This window comes from Ahaetulla prasina, chromosome 3 (genome assembly GCF_028640845.1).
Source record: "Ahaetulla prasina isolate Xishuangbanna chromosome 3, ASM2864084v1, whole genome shotgun sequence".
NCBI classification, from domain to species: Eukaryota; Metazoa; Chordata; class Lepidosauria; order Squamata; family Colubridae; genus Ahaetulla; species Ahaetulla prasina.
The window spans coordinates 112,362,647-112,384,242 of NC_080541.1; the positions used below are offsets into that span (position 1 = coordinate 112,362,647).

The 21,596-nt window shown below is 46.5% G+C and overlaps 2 protein-coding genes across 2 annotated transcripts in view; both read left to right on the forward strand.

Moving 5' to 3' along the window:
• The first annotated feature begins 14,884 nt into the window (after nt 1-14,884).
• Nucleotides 14,885-21,596, forward strand: LOC131194054 (protein PET117 homolog, mitochondrial). The gene is made up of 2 exons (XM_058174626.1): nt 14,885-15,024; nt 21,451-21,596. Exons 1-2 carry the CDS (start codon nt 14,929-14,931, stop codon nt 21,592-21,594), a joined length of 240 nt encoding a protein of 79 aa, XP_058030609.1. The 5' UTR covers nt 14,885-14,928; the 3' UTR covers nt 21,595-21,596.
• The window catches only part of KAT14 (lysine acetyltransferase 14), a 170,774-nt gene continuing 164,063 nt past the window's right edge, over nt 14,886-21,596 (forward strand). Inside the window, exon 1 of the mRNA XM_058174605.1 lies at nt 14,886-15,024. The gene's annotated coding sequence lies outside the window, so the exon portion shown is untranslated. The remainder of the gene's footprint in view (nt 15,025-21,596) is intronic.

Sequence of the window (21,596 nt, forward strand, 5' to 3'; positions counted from 1 at the left end):
TAAGTTTTTTAGTACTGTTTTTATTTATATTGTATTTATTGATTGTTGATTTTATCTGGCTGTGCACCGCCCTGAATCCTTCGGGAGAAGGGCGGTATAAAAATTAACACACACACACACACACACACACACACACACACATAATAATAATAATAATAATAATAATAATAATAATAATAATAATAATAATAATATTATTATTATTATTATTATTATTATTATTATTATTATTATTATTATTATTATTATTATTATTATTATTATTATTATTATTATTATTATAGCCTTAACGCCAACTGGCCAGCACCATGCCCCTTCTCCTCGAACAGCTGATCATTGTCCTGTGAAACCATTTTGTCCTGAGCTCCCAGAATACATTTTCAACTGGTCAACAAGAACCAATTTCCAGTGTCCTGCCCCTTAAGTCCACCATCTTTTCATGCCCAGTGTTTTCCTACCCATTCTAGAAGCTCGACACTTCATTACAGATTTGCAATTCCCAGTGGCTATTCTTTCCATTTCTGGCCATGATAGGTGAAGGAGGCTGCTCTTGCTTCCTTACTTATTGCCCACAATAACCAATAGGGTATTTTTGATTTTATAATTTTAAAAACTACAGGGTAATTGGGTCCTGTAATAATCAAACTAGACCTGTTGTCAAATTGTGGCAATCTGAATTGGAATTTCCAGACTCAGCTTCAGAAATATTCTGGAGCAACAACCAAGATTCAGAGTGCTATGTGAGATTGCCCTTGGTCCAGACAGGTTTCTCTTTGCTGGCTTAGAGAAGCCAAAACAGTGGAAGAGTTTAAGGGTGAAGTGTATAAATCAAGAATCATGTTTACCTGAACATACAATATTGATTTTAAAGGAACATTTTAAGTTCACCACCATTTCAAACTTTTTAATAGATAAATTTTTAATGTTTTTAAGCTAAATTTTTTAAAGTATTTTTTCTTCTTTTTAAGAAGAGATTGGACAACCATTTGTCTGAAATGATGTAGGGTTTTCTACTTGAACAGGGAGTTGGACTAGAACAAATGTCAAACTCAATTTCATTGAGGGACGCATCAACATTATGGTTCCCTCAAAGGGCAGTAGCTGGGTCTCTGCAACTAGGTGGGTATGGCTGGGTGAGTGTGGCCGGCTTGACACTGGGCGTTTCTTGGGATGGCTAGGGTGGGATGGAACAAGTTATACCAGCTAACCTGATATGGGGACAATTCAGTGCCCCACAAGTTCCTCACCTTCCCAAACTGCTGGCAGCCAAGCGCACGCGCGCGCACACACACACACACACACACACACACGTGCCTGCATCCACGCCCACACCCACCACATTCCAAGTTTGGGTATTTTATCCACAGAGGAAGGAGAGGGCAGCTTGTAAGCTCAGATGTACATAAAAGTCTCCAAGCTTGGAATGTTGTGTTTGTGTGTGTGTACGCACACACACATATGTTTTCACAGCATGCCAAAGGTGATGTTGTTCTCCCAATCCCAGATATCATTGATGTTACCCTGTCCGGTGCCCCCTCCCAGCAAAGCAGGTGGTGGAGGATGACGCTGCTACATATGGAAACACAGAAGAGAAAGTTTGCAGGAAGCAGTTTCCTCTGAGTCTAACTTCTGCCTTGACATATCTCTGGAGAGCAAGAGGAGGTGGCAGGGAAGCATGAGGTAGACTGGCTTTTCTCAAAAGGGAATTCTCATTTCCAATTGTGTGTGGTAAGGGGCTTGTTGGAGCCTAGCATTCCTAGGGAGTGTTTTGCTCTGCAGGCTGACCTCATTATGAGCACTTCCCTTTGACCCAGGATGCCCCTGGGGTGAGTCAGGGCCGAGATGGGGGGGAGGGCTGAGGGTGGGGGCTGGCCCCTTACCCCCTTTGGTGGGGGCTGATTCCATCTCAGGCCAGATTTAACAACAACCCAGGCCGGGTCTGGCCCATGGGCCTTGTGTTTGACATGTCTCGACTAGAAGAACTCCAATGTCCCTTCCAACCTTCCACTATTCTGTTAAATAATGATTTTAAGTAGTGTCTTAGTTTATTATGCAATTACTATCCATTGAACATAGAGTCATAGCACTGGAAGATACAGTAATAGTATAATAGTTGGTGTCAGGGTTTCAACCGATGCCCTAATAAATAATTAGGAAAGAATAGAATAGAATAGAATAGAATTTTATTGGCCAAGTGTGATTGGACACAGAAGGAATTTGTCTTGGTGCATATGCTCTCAGTGTACATAAAAGAAAAGATACGTTCATCAAGGTACAACATTTACAACACAATTGATGATCAATATATCAATATAAATCATAAGGATTGCCAGCAACAAGTTATAGTCATACAGTCATAAGTGGAAAGAGATTGGTGATGGGAACTATGAGACGATTAATAGTAGTGCAGATTCAGTAAATAGTCTGACAGTGTTGAGGGAATTATTTGTTTAGCAGAGTGATGGCCTTCGGGAAAAAACTGTTCTTGTGTCTAGTTGTTCTGGTGTGCAGTGCTCTATAGCGTCGTTTTGAGGGTAGGAGTTGAAACAGTTTATGTCCAGGATGCGAGGGATCTGCAAATATTTTCACGGCCCTCTTCTTGATTCGTGCAGTATACAGGTCCTCAATGGAAGACAGGTTGGTAGCAATTATTTTTTCTGCAGTTCTAATTATCCTCTGAAGTCTGTGTTTTTCTTGTTGGGTTGCAGAACCGAACCAGACAGTTATAGAGGTGCAAATGACAGACTCAATAATTCCTCTGTAGAATTGGATCAGCAGCTCCTTGGGCAGTTTGAGCTTACTGAGTTGGCGCAGAAAGAACATTCTTTGTTGTCCTTTTTTAATGATGTTTTTGATGTTAGCTGTCCATTTGAGATCTTGCGATATGATAGAACCCAGAAATTTGAAGGTTTCTACTGTTGATACTGTGTTGTCAAGTATTGTGAGAGGTGGAAGTATGGAAGGGTTTCTCCTAAAGTCTACCACCATTTCTACGGTTTTGAGTGTGTTCAGTTCCAGATTGTTTTGGTTGCACCACAAGGCTAGTCGTTCGACCTCTTGTCTATATGCGGATTCGTCATTGTCTCGAATGAGACCAATCACTGTTGTGTCATCTGCGAACTTCAGTAGCTTAACAGATGGATCATTGGAGATGCAGTCATTGGTATACAGAGAGAAGAGAAGTGGGGAGAGCACACAGCCTTGGGGGGGCCCTGTGCTAATTGTACAGGTATTTGATGTGATCTTGCTTAGCTTCACCTGCTGCTTCCTGTTTGTTAGGAAGCTTGTGATCCACTTACAAGTCTGTTCCGGTACCTGTAGCTGGTTTAGCTTAGTTAGAAGAATGTCTGGAATGATGGTATTGAATGCTGAACTAAAGTCTACAAAAAGGACCCTTGCATAGGTCTTTGGAGACTCAAGATGTTGTAGGATGTAGTGCTGAGCCATATTAACAGCATCATCTGTTGATCTATTTGCTCGGTATGCAAATTGCAAGGGGTCTAACAGCGGATCCGTGATGGTTTTCAGGTAGGAAAGCACTAGCCTTTCAAAGGTTTTCATGACTACAGATGTTAAAGCAACTGGTCTTGTTCTGTTTCCCTTCCCCCAATACTCCCAGCAAAGAGTCCGTCAGAGGCCTTCCTTTTTTTTCCCTTTTATTTACATAGATACATGTCCTGGCCACGTCTACCCACGGGCCTGCCAAGTTTCTGGAGATAACGAGGAAATTATAGATAAGGCCAGAATTACTCACGAATATATTCTTCCCTCCATTGAAATAGTTAGCTCGCGCCAATTCATTAGCTCGCGCCAACTCATTACTTTGTCCAAGACAAAAAACCAGGAAGTCCCGCCTCCTATTTATAGTCTCTGCAGATGTCACTGCATGACAATTATGACTTGGCTTTGTCCCAACTCTTCCGCTGCTGCGCACGGCGATTACGTCTACGTGACCTTGCATCGCTCCAAAACTGTTCTTGGGGCGTTGCCAAATCAGAAGGAGGCTCCATGGAATCAGGCTGTGCGGCCTCCCCTCCCTTTGAGTGGGTGCCAGGGAGGGAAAGGGCTCAAGAGAAGCAGGGCTGGCCAGGTCTTCTCCCTCACTTTCTGAATCATCCGAGTCCAGGAGTCCGGGTCCAGGAACCTGGGTCACAACACTATCCCTCACCGCAGGGCCCTTCCCCCGGGGCTGACGATCGGGATGCGGTCGAGCTGGGTTCTGCTCATGGAAGGCCTGCACCAGGTCAGGGGCATGAACGCCGGAGGCATCTACCCAGGAGAAATCAGTCCCGTATCCCTTCCACGCGATCAAATATTGGAAACGACCCTTCAGCCAGCGGGAGTCTCGTACGCTGTGGACTTCGTATTCCTCCGATCCGTCCTCGGCGACAGTGACGGTGCTGTTGGGCACCGAAGGGGACTCGGTGTGGCCTCAGGAACCAGAAGGGACCGGTGAAAAACGGGGTGGATCCGCATGGATCGTGGCAGGGTCAGTCGGTAGGCTACCGGGTTGATGACTGCCTCGACAGGGAACGGGCCGATGAATCGGTGGTCCAACTTCTTTACCGGGCGGTCGGACGGGAGGTGTTTGGTGGAGAGCCACACCGGTCTCCAACTGCCAGCGGGGCGCGTTGCCCGTCGGGAGCGGTCGGCGGACTGTTTGTAATCCTCCTTTGCCCGATTCAGCTGCTGACGTACCAACTGTTGGACCGCATGCAATTCCGTCAGGAAGGTCTGCGTTTCGGGAACAGGAGAGTCCGGTGGTGCCAGAGGGAAGAGCCGCGGATGGTACCCCACATTGGCAAAGAACGGGGTCATCTGAGTAGAGGTGTGCTGAGAGTTGTTAAAAGCAAACTCCGCCAGGGACAGGTAGTCGGCCCAGTTGTCCTGTTGCTGGTTGATGAAGCAACGGAGATACTGTTCCAGTATACCGATGACCTTCTCTGTACCCCCGTCGGTCTCCGGATGGTGCGATGACGACAGACACACCTGCACCTCCAACGCGGCCATCAGGCTCTTCCAGAAGCGGGCTGTGAACTGAACTCCACCCTGTCTGAAAACCACCCTGTCCGGTAGACCATGGAGGCGGAAGATGTGCTGCAGAAAGAGACGGGCCGTTTTTGCGGCTGTGGGCAGTCCGCGGCATGGGATGAAGTGTGCCATCTTGGTGAGCATGTCCACCACCACCAGCACCGTGGTGAACCCAGAGGACGGCGGCAGGTCTGTCAGGAAGTCCATAGAGATCGCCCCCCAGGGTCTGTCGGGTGTCGGCAAGGGCTGGAGGAGCCCGGGCGGGGCCCCCGTGGCGGCCTTGGCTTGCCGGCACGGTACGCAGGATGTCACATAGGCATGTATATCATGCCGCACTCGGGGCCACCAAAAGGTCCGTGTCACCAGGTGGAGGGTCTTGAAGAACCCAAAATGTCCTGCTGCAGGGTTGTCGTGGCACTGGGTCATGACGAGGGCTCGGAGTGGTCCTGTGGGCACATATAATCGCCCCCGAAACTTGAGTAAGTCCTCCTCCAAGGTCCAAGGAGACGCGGGGCCCACCTCCGCTCTCCTTTGCTGCGACCAGGCGTCCTGGCACTGCGCCTCTCGCACCTGGGCCCGCAAGTTCACTGGTTCCTGTGCTGCGGCCAAGGCTTCTGCCGGCAGCACTGTCCGTGGAGGAAGGGGGTCCTTGGCGCAGAGGTACTCTGGCTTGCGGGACAGGGCATCCGCCCTCCGGTTGTGACCGCTGGGAATGTACGTCACGCGGAAGTTGAACCGGGCAAAAAACAACGACCACCGGATCTGCCGCTGGTTCAACTTCCGAGCTGTGGTGAGGTGCTCGAGATTCCGATGGTCCGTTCGGACCTCCACCTGATGTCGGGCCCCCTCCAGATGATGTCGCCAAGCCTCGAATGCAGCCTTGATAGCCAGCAACTCTTTTTCCCAGATAGTGTAGTTGCGCTCGGAAGGATTGAGTTTCCGGGAGTAGTAAGCGCAGGGAAAAAGTGTGCCACCATTCGTCGGAGCCTGTAGCAGCACCGCTCCCAGAGCCACATTGGACGCGTCTGTTTCCACCACAAAAGGCCGGAGCGGGTCGGGATGCCTCAGGACGGGTTCTGTGACGAAGGCTTTCTTGAGGGCTGTGAATGCTTCTTGCTGCGGGGGACCCCACCGGAACGCAACCTTCTTCCTGAGGAGCTGGGTAAGTGGAGCCGTCAGTGTGGCGAAGCCCGGGATGAAGGTCCGGTAGTAGTTGGCGAAGCCCAGCAAGCGCTGAACATCCTTCACCCGACGAGGGGCTTCCCAGCTACACAAAGCTTCTACTTTACATGGGTCCATGGCTATGCCCTTGGGCGAGATGATATGCCCGAGGAATTCTATGGAAGTCCGGAAGAAGACATTTCTCCAGCTTCGATTGAGTTGTTGCTCCGCAAGCGTTGCAGAACCAGACCGGCGTGTCGAAGGTGGCTTTCCTGGACCGGGAGTAAATCAGGATGTCGTCAGGTAGATAACCACGAACCGATCCAACATGTCTCGGAACACGCTGCTCATGAAGTGCTGGAAAACGGCTGGAGCGTTGGTCAACCCAAATGGCATGACAGTGTATTCGTAGTGTCCGTATCGGGTGCCGAATGCCGTCTTCCATTCGTCTCCTTCTCGCATCCGCACCAGGTTGTAGGCCCCCCGAAGATCAAGCTTGGTGAAGATCGTGGCCTCCCGCAACCTCTCCAGTAGCTCCGGGATGAGCGGCAGGGGGTAGCGATTCCGCACCGTAATGGCGTTTAGCCGGCGGTAATCGCAGCATAGGCGCAAGTCCCCTGTCTTCTTCTTCACGAAGAGGACCGGGGCCGAGAGAGGGGACTTTGAAGGCCGGATGAACCCTCGGGCCAGGTTTTTGTCCAGGAAGTCCCTGAGGGCGGCCAACTCGGGCTCCGACATGGAATACAGGCGTCCCACAGGCAGTGGTGCGTTGGGCATAAGGTCCACGGGGCAATCGTAGGGCCGATGCGGGGGTAGTCGGTCCGCCTCCTTCTCGCTGAACACGTCGGCGAAGTCCGTCAGCTCAGGAGGCAAGGTGATGGCAGCGGTGGGGACGTTCTGGCCGGCACAGGTGTGGCGGATGTGATCGACGCACTGCAGACTCGGGAAAGAGATGGTGTTCCGCGACCAGGCCACCTGAGGATCGTGGGTGCGATGCCAGGCCATCCCAAGGACCACAGGAAAATGAAGGTCCGCCGTGACATAAAACTGGATCGCCTCCTCATGGTCCCCAATAGCCAGGCGCAAAGGCTGGGTGGCAAATTTAATGGGGCCGGACACCAGTTCTCGCCCATCAATTGTCTCTACCGCATCGGAGGGTCCACGGAACCACGGGACCGCAAACTGGGTCACAAAGGCCTGATCCATAAAGTTTGTTGTGGCCCCTGGGTCCACCAGCGCATGCGCCTGGGGCCCGTCCGACTGGTTCCCCAACCATATCCGTGGGTCCAGTATCAGATGCCGAGCAGGCCCAGAGACTACCTCCATAGCGTCCAGTGGGGGCTTAGTACGTGCCCGACCTAGGGTTTCCCGAGGTCGGGCCTGCTCCGTTCGATTGGTCACGCTGTGATTCGGGGACGGCGTCGTGCCCCACTTCGCTTTCTGGGGCAAGAAGCAGCGGTGGCGGGCTCCCCACAGTACAGGCACAATCCCCCTTGGCGCCTCCGGTTCCGCTCCTGGGCTGTCAGGCGAGATCTGGCCGCTCCCAACTCCATGGGCTCTTCCGCAGCGGTTACAAAACGTGGGGCGACCCTGGGTGCTGGTGGTGCAGGAAGTGGGGGCACAGATGTCGACGGCGGGTCCCGGGGGGTGCGACGGGACGGTCGCCGTTGCAGACGGGCATCGAGGCGGAGACAAAGGGGCACCAAGTTGTCAAGGGTCCGCGGCGCCTCCACGCGGGCCAGCTCGTCTTGCAATTCCTCTGAGAGTCCCTCCTGGAACGCGCCCACCAGCGCTGCATCATTCCAGTCAGAGTCCTGGCACAAAAGACGAAATTCGGCGATGTACTCCTGCAGGGGGCGTTTCCCTTGACTGAGTTCCTTAAGGCGCCTGGTTGCCGTCAGCATTCGAACGGGGTCCTCATACATGGTGCGAGGTGCTGCCAAAACGCTGTTGGTCCGCCAGCAGGGGCTGTCCTGGAGCAAGAGGCGTGGCCCATCGAGCAGCCGGGCCGGAAAGAAGGTTAATCACGAAGGCCACCTTAGCCCGGTCATCTGGGAAATCCTCTGGCCTCAAAGCCATGTAGAGCTGGCACTGTCCCAAGAAGGTCGGGAACATCTCAGGCTGCCCAGAAAACTTATCCGCACGGTTATCGGGCACTTGCGGCGAGGAGGAGGTGGGAGGATGGGGGGCTGCAGGCACATTCCTGGCAGCAAGTTGGCCTGCCAAGTGAGCCACTTGCTGCTGGAGCTGTTGATTAGCTGCTTGTAGCTGCTCTAACTGCTGCTGTACCTGCTGCTGATCCATCTTTGGTGGAAGATGTTTTAGTCAGGTCTTGGACAAAATGTTCTGTTTCCTTCCCCAATACTCCCAGCAAAGAGTCCGTCAGAGGCCTTCCTTTTTTCCTTTTATTTACATAGATACATGTCCTGGCCACGTCTACCCACGGGCCTGCCAAGTTTCTGGAGATAACGAGGAAATTATAGATAAGGCCAGAATTACTCACGAATATATTCTTCCCTCCATTGAAATAGTTAGCTCGCGCCAATTCATTAGCTCGCGCCAACTCATTACTTTGTCCAAGACAAAAAACCAGGAAGTCCCGCCTCCTATTTATAGTCTCTGCAGATGTCACTGCATGACAATTATGACTTGGCTTTGTCCCAACTCTTCCGCTGCTGCGTACGGCGATTACGTCTACGTGACCTTGCATCGCTCCAAAACTGTTCTTGGGGCGTTGCCAAATCAGAAGGAGGCTCCATGGAATCAGGCTGTGCCGGCCCCTCCCCCTCCCTTTGAGTGGGTGCCAGGGAGGGAAAGGGCTCAAGAGAAGCAGGGCTGGCCAGGTCTTCTCCCTCACTTTCTGAATCATCCGAGTCCAGGAGTCCGGGTCCAGGAACCTGGGTCACAACAGGTCTGTAGTCATTCAGTTCCTTGATGGTGGGCTTCTTCGGCACTGGGATGATGGTAGAGCGTTTGAAGCAAGAAGGAATATAACACATCTCTAGTGATTTATTGAAAATATGGGTGAAGATGGGGGCCAATTGGTCAGCACAGACTTTTAAGCAAGAAGGAGTTATCTTGTCTGGGCCTGGAGCTTTTCCTGGCTTTCGTCTGTGAAATAGGTCCTGCACTTCCTTTTCTGTGATCACTAGGGGTTGTGAACCCAATGAAATGGGGTCAGTTGTAGGAGGCTTGGCTGTTGTTGGTGTGTCTGAGATGGGGGTTGTGGAGATAGGTAGCTGTAGTTTCCTTTCAAACCTGCAGTAAAACACGTTCAGGTCATCTGCCAGTTGTTGATTTCCTTCAGCCTGGGAAGGAGGTTTGCCATAGCCGGTGATATTTTTAAGAGTTTTCCACATGTTTGCTGGTTCATTTGCTGAAAACTGATTCTTTAGCTTTTCAGAGTAGCTTCTTTTTGCTGCTCTTATCTCCCTTGTTAGTGCATTTCTGGCCTGATTGTACAGCATTTTATCACCTTTTCTGTAGGCTTCCTCTTTGGAATGTTGTAGCTGCTTAAGTTTAGGTGTAAACCAAGGTTTGTTGTTACTGTGTATTCGCAAGTTCCTTGTAGGTACACATAGGTCTTCACAGAAGCTGACATATGAAGTTACAGTATCTGTGAGTTCATCCAGGTCTGCAGAGGTATCTTTAAAAATATTCCAATCAGTGCAGTCAAAACATACCTGTAGCTTTAATTCTGATTCCTCCGTCCAGGTTTTCACTGATTTAATTATTGGTTTTGTGGCTTTAAGTCTTTGCCTGTAAGACTTAAAGCCCCAAAACCAATAATTAAATAAGCTTCGCGAGTTGATAGTTGGAAGGGATCTTGAGGTCTTCTAGTCCAGCCCCGTCTAAGGCAGGAGATGTTATACCATCCAGACAAATGGATGTCCAATCTTTTCCTGAAAAGCTCCAGCAATAAAACATACACATCCATTAATTAATTATCCATTGATTAATGCTTTCTGTTAGCAAATTTCTTCTTAGTTCCAGATGTGATTTCTTTTTAACAAACTTCCATCCATTCTTTGACTGATTTCAGAAAAGAATGGAAAGATCTGTCTTGCAAGAATCTGGATGACTGTAAGGGTCTGCCTCTCCTCTTTTCCCAAGGAAGTATAGACTCTTGAAATGTGGTATTTCAAAAGGAACCTTTTATTGAGAAGAAGTGATAGCAGAATAGGCGAAGCAGACTCTAAATTTCCTCCCAAACTGCACAGTTAGAAATAGGGCTCTAGAATCCATCCCTCCAGTTCGAATGTGGATTTCAGCCAATCCACAGGTGTGAAGATGTTTATTGTAACAGCCGTCCTGAGAGCCAGATAAGGATCCGTTCCCATGGTCTTCCGCTTTCAAACAACTGACACAATCCACATGACCCTCCCTCCTTATAGTCTCTGCAGATGTCACTGCATGACAATTATGACTTGGCTTTGTCCCAACTCTTCCGCTGCTGCGCACGGCGATTACGTCTCGTGACCTTGCATCGCTCAAAACTGTTCTTGGGCGTTGCCAAATCAGAAGGAGGCTCCATGGAATCAGGCTGTGCCGGCCTCCCCTCCCTTTGAGTGGGTGCCAGGGAGGGAAAGGGCTCAAGAGAAGCAGGGCTGGCCAGGTCTTCTCCCTCACTTTCTGAATCATCCGAGTCCAGGAGTCCGGGTCCAGGAACCTGGGTCACAACAGGTCTGTAGTCATTCAGTTCCTTGATGGTGGGCTTCTTCGGCACTGGGATGATGGTAGAGCGTTTGAAGCAAGAAGGAATATAACACATCTCTAGTGATTTATTGAAAATATGGGTGAAGATGGGGGCCAATTGGTCAGCACAGACTTTTAAGCAAGAAGGAGTTATCTTGTCTGGGCCTGGAGCTTTTCCTGGCTTTCGTCTGTGAAATAGGTCCTGCACTTCCTTTTCTGTGATCACTAGGGGTTGTGAACCCAATGAAATGGGGTCAGTTGTAGGAGGCTTGGCTGTTGTTGGTGTGTCTGAGATGGGGGTTGTGGAGATAGGTAGCTGTAGTTTCCTTTCAAACCTGCAGTAAAACACGTTCAGGTCATCTGCCAGTTGTTGATTTCCTTCAGCCTGGGAAGGAGGTTTGCCATAGCCGGTGATATTTTTAAGAGTTTTCCACATGTTTGCTGGTTCATTTGCTGAAAACTGATTCTTTAGCTTTTCAGAGTAGCTTCTTTTTGCTGCTCTTATCTCCCTTGTTAGTGCATTTCTGGCCTGATTGTACAGCATTTTATCACCTTTTCTGTAGGCTTCCTCTTTGGAATGTTGTAGCTGCTTAAGTTTAGGTGTAAACCAAGGTTTGTTGTTACTGTGTATTCAAGTTCCTTGTAGGTACACATAGGTCTTCACAGAAGCTGACATATGAAGTTACAGTATCTGTGAGTTCATCCAGGTCTGCAGAGGTATCTTTAAAAATATTCCAATCAGTGCAGTCAAAACATACCTGTAGCTTTAATTCTGATTCCTCCGTCCAGGTTTTCACTGATTTAATTATTGGTTTTGTGGCTTTAAGTCTTTGCCTGTAAGACTTAAAGCCCCAAAACCAATAATTAAATAAGCTTCGCGAGTTGATAGTTGGAAGGGATCTTGAGGTCTTCTAGTCCAGCCCCGTCTAAGGCAGGAGATGTTATACCATCCAGACAAATGGATGTCCAATCTTTTCCTGAAAAGCTCCAGCAATAAAACATACACATCCATTAATTAATTATCCATTGATTAATGCTTTCTGTTAGCAAATTTCTTCTTAGTTCCAGATGTGATTTCTTTTTAACAAACTTCCATCCATTCTTTGACTGATTTCAGAAAAGAATGGAAAGATCTGTCTTGCAAGAATCTGGATGACTGTAAGGGTCTGCCTCTCCTCTTTTCCCAAGGAAGTATAGACTCTTGAAATGTGGTATTTCAAAAGGAACCTTTTATTGAGAAGAAGTGATAGCAGAATAGGCGAAGCAGACTCTAAATTTCCTCCCAAACTGCACAGTTAGAAATAGGGCTCTAGAATCCATCCCTCCAGTTCGAATGTGGATTTCAGCCAATCCACAGGTGTGAAGATGTTTATTGTAACAGCCGTCCTGAGAGCCAGATAAGGATCCGTTCCCATGGTCTTCCGCTTTCAAACAACTGACACAATCCACATGACCCTCCCTCCTTATTTCATTCCCAAAAAGTGGGAATATTGCAGGGTGCTTAGGCGCCAGGAAAAAGGTTATAAAATACAGCTTATCCCCATGTTCCCCCTCCCTCCATATGAATGGCAATATCACATCAGGGATCTGACAATGACCACTAGATCATACAGTTCTAATTCTCTGCTGTCATTTAATGCTGTACAGGTTTTTTTGTTTCCAGATCTGGTAGTCCTAATATATTAGAATAATATAATTTTTATAGTAAGACAAATATACATTTGTCAAAGTAAGACATTTGAGAGAGTAGACCATAACCTACTACTTGATAAAATCGAAAAATGTGGGTTAGACAGCATCATCACCAGATGGATTTGTAACTAGCTGACCAGCCACACTCAACGTGTAGTCCTCAATGGAACTGCATCTACATGGAGAAAGGTATACAGTGGGGTACCCCAGGGCTCTGTTTTAGGCCCAGTACTCTTCAACATATTCATCAATGATTTGGATCGATGGGGAACTCATAAAATTTGCAGACACCAAGCTAGCAGGAATAGCCAACATTCTTAAGCTAGGCTTAAGATACAGAAAGATCTTGTCAGACTTGAACATTGGGCGCTATCTAACAAAATGAAATTCAGTGGTGAAAAGATTCTACATTTAGGCAAGAAAAACAAAATGCACAGGTACAGTCTATGTGGTACCTTGCTCAATAGTAGTAACTGTGAGAGAGATTTTGGAGTCCTCATGGACAATCATTTAAATATGAGCCAGCAGTGTGCTGCAGTTGCCAAAAAAGCAGGTAGGCTGCATAAACAGAGGGATAAAATCAAGACCTCGTGAAGGGTTAATACCACATTTTAATGCCTTGGAAAGGCCATGCTTGGAATACTGCATCCAGTTTTGGTCGCCACGATGTAAAAAAGATGTTGAGACTCTAGAAAATGTGCAAAGAGCAACAAAGATGATTAGGGGACTCGAGGATAAAACATATAAAGAACGGTTTCTGGAACTGGATATATCTAGTCTTATGAAAAGAAGGACTAGGGGTGACATGATAGCAGTGTTCTGATATCTCAGGAGTTGCCACAAAGAAGAGGGAGTCAAACTATTCTCCAAAGCACCTGAGGGTAGAACAAGAAGCAATGGGTGGAAACTAATCAAGGAGAGTAGCAACTTAGAACTAAGGAGAAATTTCCTGACAGTTAGAACAATTAATCAGTGGCACAACTTGCTTCCAGAAGTTGTAAATACAGAAAAACCAAACCATAATTTCCAGGGTGAGGAATTAAAGAATTGCATCTTTATTCAATATAAAGGGCAACTAAAAGAATAAACAAAATAAATATCAAATAGCTAAAATAAGGTTGGTTAGTTTGCTTGGGGATTTAGTATGCTACTTAATGGCATCAATTGAATAAAACATAGTTAATTTTAAAAAATCATGGTGTGCTGCCTTTAACAAAAGCTGCCTAGAAATCTTTTTACTGATGAGTTGTCTGGGGTGAATAAATGATTAATTACAGTAATATGCACTGTCCCTGATCCTACCAGTTGCGCTCAGATATAGGAAGCCCTTTTGAGATACTGTTGGAAGAAATATCCATCTGATTTAGTTCCAAGCCAGGAGAAAGACACTGTAAACATGGAGGCTAATTGGAAAGCACATGAGTCTGATGCAGCTGACCACATGGAGTTGAGAGGGGGGATGTTATACCTTCACTTGGGCTTGAACTTCCTGTTCCTGTGCAAGAACATGTATTCTATTGGCTGTTGTAGGGGTGATGCTGGCTCTGTAGGTTCTCTGAGCTCCCTGGTTTGGTTGAAGTTTTGACTGCTGATGCAATGAAGGGGCGTTCATTGTGGCTGAGGGCTAATCCTATCTTTGTTCTGACCCTGCTGCAGGGAATTTTTGCCTATGAATAGAGCTACCTAGATACTTGGCTTCTTTCAATAAAATCTTTATCTCTTAAGTGCTGACATCAGCTGAGGGCTATTAAGAAAGGTGGGGGCTGCTTTAAAAATACGTTTCTCCATTTATCATCCAGGGAAATACAATATTCTGCCTTTTTTAATATTTCTCAAAATTCATTCTTCTAGGAGAGGGGTGGGTGCTAACTTTCTACAATATGAAGATCACAACATCATTGTGCATCTAAACACTAGGTCTTTTGTTCTCATGCACGAAGAATTAGTGCAGAATATTTGAAATAATTTTATTATTCCACCAGATGTATTATTTTTGCTTCTAAATTTCTTAGCATAAAATTAAAATCACAAATTCAATTAAAAGTATTTTTGCTACAATCTTATTGCTCAATTTTATACATGCTAATTCAACTTGCCAACAAATGTGCTACGTCTTTTCCTTCTATTGGAATAAAAATAGTCTCCAAACTGCTCAAAGAATTAGGGTCAAAGTTCTATCTCTTGAAAGAAAAGAAACGATCCTAACAACGCGCGTCAGTCAAACCCGTTGAGCATGCGTGGAAAATAGACGACATTGTGATATCGCGCATGCTCTAAGCACCTTATCTGCAATGGTGTGGATCTTTTTCGTGCTTGCTGTAGTGGGAAGTTGGGGTGCTACATCGTGTCATGTCAGCGACTTCTAAGGCAGCTCTGGGGATTTCTGTCCTTCTCTCGGGCGGAGCCATTATTGGTGTCCACGTCCAACAGAGACGTCTCAGAGAGGTAATGTCAAAAGATTTCTCATACATTACAAGTTCCTGCTTCCTCGTTAAATTTGGAAGCCATTTTTTTTCTCTCGGGTTAGAGGTAACAGCTATTTCATAGAAAAGCTATGGAGGAATCTGCTGTTTTATATTGCTGTATTAGGGAACTTGCAAAACGTTTTTAAAAGCATATGTAATTCCGTCGTTTCCCTTTCAAGAAAAAACGGCATTTAATGATTTTCCTTCCAATACGTCGTCTGTGAAGAAAAGTAAGGGAGTTTCTAAATATATGTTAGTACATTCTAAGGCTTATACTGAATTTGGACTGGAAGAAACTCCGAGGGACAGTTTTACTTTTGCTCAGCTTGAAGGCTGTATTGTAAGGTTTTTGTTTTCTTCCTGGAAATCTAAATAAGCCTTTATAATTTTCCTAATTAAGGTATCTTGTAAAAAGCAAGCAATAACTTATATCTTTATATAATATTTTTGTTTTTGGGTAGGGTTTACAATTTGCAATGGCTTACCTCAGTTCTTTGCAGAGAGTGAAAGAAGAAAGTAATATTAAGATAGCATTGTTGCCAAAGTTAATTCCACTTAAGCATTTTCAGAATTAAATAGAGAATGAGAAGTTTGACTCCATGATTGCTAGATGGAATATTCATAAAAGTTTATAGGTGTAGGAATTTAGCACCCACCCCCCTCCTAGAAGAATGAAATATTTTAGAAAATATTTAAAAAGGCAGAATATATTTCCCTGGATGAGAAATGGAGAAACATGTTTTAAAGACAAAGGAGCTCCCTGCAACTTCCTGCCACCCCCCATCTTTGTCAATGGGTCAGAGACAGAAACTCACTCACCCCCCCACCTTTGTCAATGGGCCATTAAAGCTTGAGCCAGTCCATTGTCTACATGACAAAGATAGGATTAGCCCCTACCCATCTAGCAACAGAATCTTACCACATGGCAAGGCTCAGGCAAGCTTGAGAGACAACCTACAACATTAGCTAAGACTCCCAGCCCCTGGGAGTCTGACAACCAATCAGGATACTCTTCCTGTGCCCCAGAAAGTTCAAAGCTCAGAAAAAGCATAAAGCCGGGGAGCACACAGGATCTCGGCCCCTTTTTCTGTTCAGGATCTCAAGCCATGTGATCCTGGCCACCATTAAACCATCTTTCCAAGCAGCCTCCATGTTTCCAGTGTCTTTGTCCCCACTTGGAACTGAACCCAGATGGATATTTCTTCCAATATAGGAAACTGAAAATTTTCCTGGAAAGTTGGTTTCCGTTTCTCAAAAACTGAATATGTGAAACTTATTTTTACTTCATTCTTTTGTAGGAATTTAGCACCCACGCCCCTCCTAGAAGAATGAAATATTTTAGAAAATATTTAAAAAGGCAGAATATTATATTTCCCTGGATGAGAAATGGAGAAACATATTTTAAAGACAAAGCAGCTCCCTGCAACTTCCTGCCACCCCCCCCCCACACCTTTGTCAATGGGCCATTAAAGCCTCAACCAAGCTCACTCATTTCCCCCCACCTTTGTCAATGGGTCAGAGGTAGAAACTCATTCTCCCCACTTTTGTCAATGGGCCATCATCTGCAACATAATAGAACCCATCTAGCAACAGAAACTCACCACATGACACCTGGGAAGATTACATCAGCCAGCAAGGCTAGCTAAGACCCCAACCCCCTGGGAGTCTGACAACCAATCAGGATAGTCTTCCTGTGCCCCAGAAAGTTCAAAGCTCAGAAAAAGCATAAAGCCAGGGAGCGCACAGGATCTCATCCCTTTTCTGTTCAGGAACTCAAGCCATGTGATCCTGACCACCATTAAACCATCTTTCCAAGCAATCTCCATGTTTCCAGTGTCTTTGTCCCCACTTGGAACTGAACCCAGATGGATATTTCTTCCAACACTTTTTTTGCTAACTTTTTTTCTGGTTTCTTGTTAATGTACCATACAAAATAGTTTTACAACTAGTTTCATTTTTTATTTAAAATAGTAATAATACAAGTTTCATTATTCTGTTAAGTCTTTTAATCTCTGATTTCCCACAAGTGTAGCTGAGGCTTTTATGTTCTACTTTGTGCATATCCCAAGTATTACAGATATTGGTAGTTCTCACTAATTGGTGGCAGCTGGGACCAGCAATATCATCTTTACTTTCATGTGCCAATTTATGACACAGTTTTTGCTTGTTAGGCAAATCCCACATGCATCCCACAGTCTGGTTGTCTGTCATTTTCTCTCAGCCCTAAGGAAGGAGATGACGGGAAAACACTTTTGATAAACCTTCCCAAAAAACTTGCAAGGACTTGACCAAGCAGTTTCCTCCATGATTGAATGGAAAAAATATTTTGCATATATATTATATTCTAATCTAGAGAAACTGTTAACTGTACTCCACTATGGAGATATGGGACTGACAAGAAATGAGGGGAGGATTTATTTTATTTATTTATTTATTTTATTTTATTAGATTTCTAGACCGCCCTTCTCCCGAAGGACTCAGGGCAGTGTACAGCCAAGATAAAAATAAACAATATACAATTAAAAATAGATTTAAAAACTTATTATACAGTTAGGCCGATAAATTAAAATATATAATCTAAAAAACCCTAATTTAAAACTAAAAAATTAAATTTAAAATCTCCCCAATTTAAGAAAGCCCCGCGCGAACAAACAAATATGTTTTCAGTTCGCGGCGAAAGGTCCGAAGGTCAGATATTTGGCGTAAACCGGGGGGGAAGTTCATTCCAGAGAGTAGGAGCCCTGGGGGCCGCCAGCCGACATTGTTTGGCGGACGGCACCCTAGAAGTCCTTCTCTGTGTGAGCGTACGGGTCGGTGGGAGGCATGAGGTAACAGCAGGCGGTCCCGTAAGTACCCAGGTCCCAAGCCATGGAGCGCTTTAAAGGTGGTAACCAGAACCTTGAAATGCACCCGAAAGGCAACAGGTAGCCAGTGCAGTCTGCGCAGGAGAGGTGTTACATGGGAGCTACGTGGAGCTCCCTCTATCACCCGCGCAGCTGCATTCTGGACCAACTGAAGCCTCCGAGTGCATCTCAAGTGGAGCCCCATGTAGAGAGCATTGCAATAATCCAGGCGAGAGGTAACGAGAGCATGAGTGACTGTGCATAGGGCATCCCGATCAAGGAAGGGGCGCAACTGGTGAACCAGGCGAACCTGGTGAAAGGCTCTCTTGGAGACGGCCGCCAAATGTTCTTCCAGCGACAGCCGTGCATCCAGGAGAACACCCAAGTTGCACACTCCCTCCTTTGGGGCCAATAACTCGCCCCCAACAGTCAGCTGCGGCTGCAGCTGACTGTATTGGGGTGCCGGCATCCACAGCCACTCGGTCTTGGAGGGATTGAGCTTGAGCCTGTTTCTCCCCATCCAGACCCGTACGGCCTCCAAACACCGGGACAGCACCTCGACAGCTTCGTTGGGGTGGCCCGGGGTGGAAAAGTACAGCTGAGTATCATCAGCATACAGTTGGTATCTCACCCCGAAGCCACTGATGATCTCGCCCAACGGCTTCATATAGATGTTGAACAGGAGGGGCGAAAGAATCGACCCCTGTGGCACCCCACAAGTAAGGTGCCTTGCGGTCGACCTCTGCCCCCCTGTCAACACCATCTGCGACCGGTCGGAGAGATAGGAGGAGAACCACCGATAAACGGTGCCTCCCACTCCCAACCCCCCCAACCGGCGCAGCAGGATACCATGGTCGATGGTATCAAAAGCTGCTGAGAGATCTAACAGGACCAGGGCAGAGGAATAACCCCTGTCTCTGGCCCTCCAGAGATCATCCACCAACGCGACCAAAGCTGTCTCCGTGCTGTATCCGGGTCGGAAGCCGGACTGGAACGGGTCTAGATAGACAGCTTCATCCAGGTACTGGGGTAGCTGCTGTGCCACGGCGCTCTCTACAACCTTCGCAATAAAGCGAAGGTTGGAGACCGGACGGTAATTACCTAAAATAGCTGGATCCAAGGAAGGCTTCTTGAGGAGGGGTCTCACCACCGCCTCCTTCAAGGTGGCAGGGAAAACCCCTGTCCAGGACAAATTCTATGGAAGAGCTTCCCAACAAGACATCTGATATTTATGACTGATCCTCAAAGTTATAGCCCCTGTGGTCATGTGATAAAAATTCAGGCATTTGGTAGCCCGTCTGCATTTAAGACTGCAGGGTGCCCTTCAACTCTCTTCACCTACCTAATTTCCCCTCCAATTCCTGTTCTCCTCTGCTGTCTTTTGTCCTTGCTGCCCTGCATACTACTCACACTTCAGTGGGAGGAAGAAGATGGCAAAGGTAATCTGGGGGCTGTGAGGGCTGCAGGATAGAGTACAGGGTGGTGGAACAGCAGGGGCAGTGGAGTTCAGAGTGACCCAAAAGGCAGAGATGAGAGGAAATGGGTTGGGGAAGTTGAAGTGAAGGGGAGCATGCCAGGGCAGAATAAGCATGAGGTCCTCACCTAATGACAGCATAGTCTTGGGCTAACAACTGCAGCCGGGACTACCAAAACTGCTGTTGCTAAATGGTGTGGTCACATGACGTTGCACCTAACAGATAGTCCTCAGACGACAATTGAAATGGAACCTTACAATTCCCCAGTGCGGTCATTAGGTGAATTGGGAGACATAGTGCAGATCCTTCCCCGAGCCTCCCAAGGCCTTCCCCACCCCCTGAAGCATCTTATGCTCTCCTTCCTGCCCTTGGGTCTGTTTCCCACCCATAGACCCACATTCTCCTTACTCCACATCACCCATTGCACACTTACCTTTCGAACATCTCTGGAATTTTTGTTAGGGAAGCAAAGCAGGTCTCATTGTTTCTGGGCTACATGGTGCAATCCTGTAAGTGGCTGCCATTTTTAAGTACGCTGCCCTGAATAGTGGGCACTTTGAAAATGGTGGCTGCTTCTGGAATCATGCGCTGCCAGCCAGGCAGCCTAGACACAATGAGGCCTGCTTTGCTTCCCTAACATGAGCTCCAGAGATTTTCAAAAGGTAAGTGAGAAGGGTGTGGGGCCTGGAGGGGCAGGATGCAGGCCCAAGGGTTGTGGAACGTGATGGGGAGATAGGCAGGAAGACGCTGAAGTCAGTTGTAAGGGCAAAGGGATGCTGCAGAAGTCATAATTTTGGAACTAAGTCAGCTTTTGGGGGGGTCCACTGTAACTTTGAACAGTCACTAAATGATTGGTCTTAAGTTGACTACCTGTAGTTCTTGAATTATAGCCATTTACAAATTAGAACCACCAAGACAAATTCCTTGTGTGTCCCATCACACTTGACCAATAAAAAATTCTATTCTATTCTATTTTATCTATTCTATTCTATTTGTTTAGCAATCTTTCAAAGTTACAGTGGCACTGAAAAAGTAAGTTATGGCCAGTCCTTATATTTATCTATTCCAGTATCACAGTCATGTGATCATCATTTGTGACCTTCCCAGCTGGCTTTCGACAAAGTCAATAGAGGAATTCATTTAATGACCATGGGATTCACTTAACTTCAGTGAATTGCCTAACAACTGGGACAAAAAAAAAAATCATAAAATCACACGCAAGTCACTTATAACCTTACTTAGCAATGGAAATTCAGATGCCAATTGTGGTTGTAAGTCAGGGACTACCACTATATGAATAGAGGTAGTCCTCAACATATGGCCACTTGTTCAATTACCATTCAAAGTTCTGATGGCCCTGAATGAAGAAGCTTATGACCTCCCAATGTGATGAGATGGCTGACCCTACTGTATGTGAGTTGATAGCTCTGGCAGGTCTCGGGAAGAAGGCTTGGTGTGTCCAGCAACTGCTTCATATGCAGTAGGGTCAGGCCTGGTGCACCTTAACAATGAGAGGAAAATGGCAAAGAGCAGCTGGTTGTGGCAGGGCAGCTGGGTTGGAGCACACCGCATTGCTTGGCCAGTCAGGTAGCTGATGTGGCTGAGGCTTACTCCCTGCCGATGACCTGGGCTGAGATGGTTGAGGCTTCCAGGGGTGGCTGCAGCTTTGTGCAGCACTACAACTCAGGCAAGAAGCTCAAGAAGCTCTTGAGCCAAGCATATTCATTCCCAGCCTATCTGTGCTTGTGGCATACTGCAGCACCCCTAGTTTGCATGTAACTTGTGCTGGGCCTCCCCCCACCCCTCCAGCCTACTGTATCCCTATGCTTCTTACTGAAAGGACCTCATCTAGAGTTGCATGGTATCTTTTTTATGACCATGTTGCTTAGCGATTGCTATTGTATTTTTTGCTTATTGTATATTTTTTCCATAAGTATCTTTAAGGATCTGTAATTAATTAATATTGTATTATAATTATGTATATCTGAAAAACGTTGCAATATATATTGGTTTTGAAGAATTCTTAATTTTATAGCAAGTATGATGGATCTTTTCCAATCTTTTAATAATAATATATCTTTTTTTCAGAGATTACATGAAGGTGTATACAGAGATCTTGAAAGACAGAAATACAAGGAATATTTTAATCTTTTAGATAAACATACTACTTTGGCCATACAACTTGAAACAGAGAATAGCAAAATGCTAATGGCAAGAAAACCCCAAGCGTGAAA

What these genes read in the sequence shown, in the direction of transcription:
- LOC131194054 (XM_058174626.1), top strand. Translation starts at nt 14,929, where the DNA reads ATGTCAGCGACTTCTAAGGCAGCTCTGGGGATTTCTGTCCTTCTCTCG. An exon ending in AACAGAGACGTCTCAGAGAG is followed by an intron (nt 15,025 to 21,450) that starts GTAATGTCAAAA and finishes TCTTTTTTTCAG; the next exon opens with AGATTACATGAAGGTGTATA.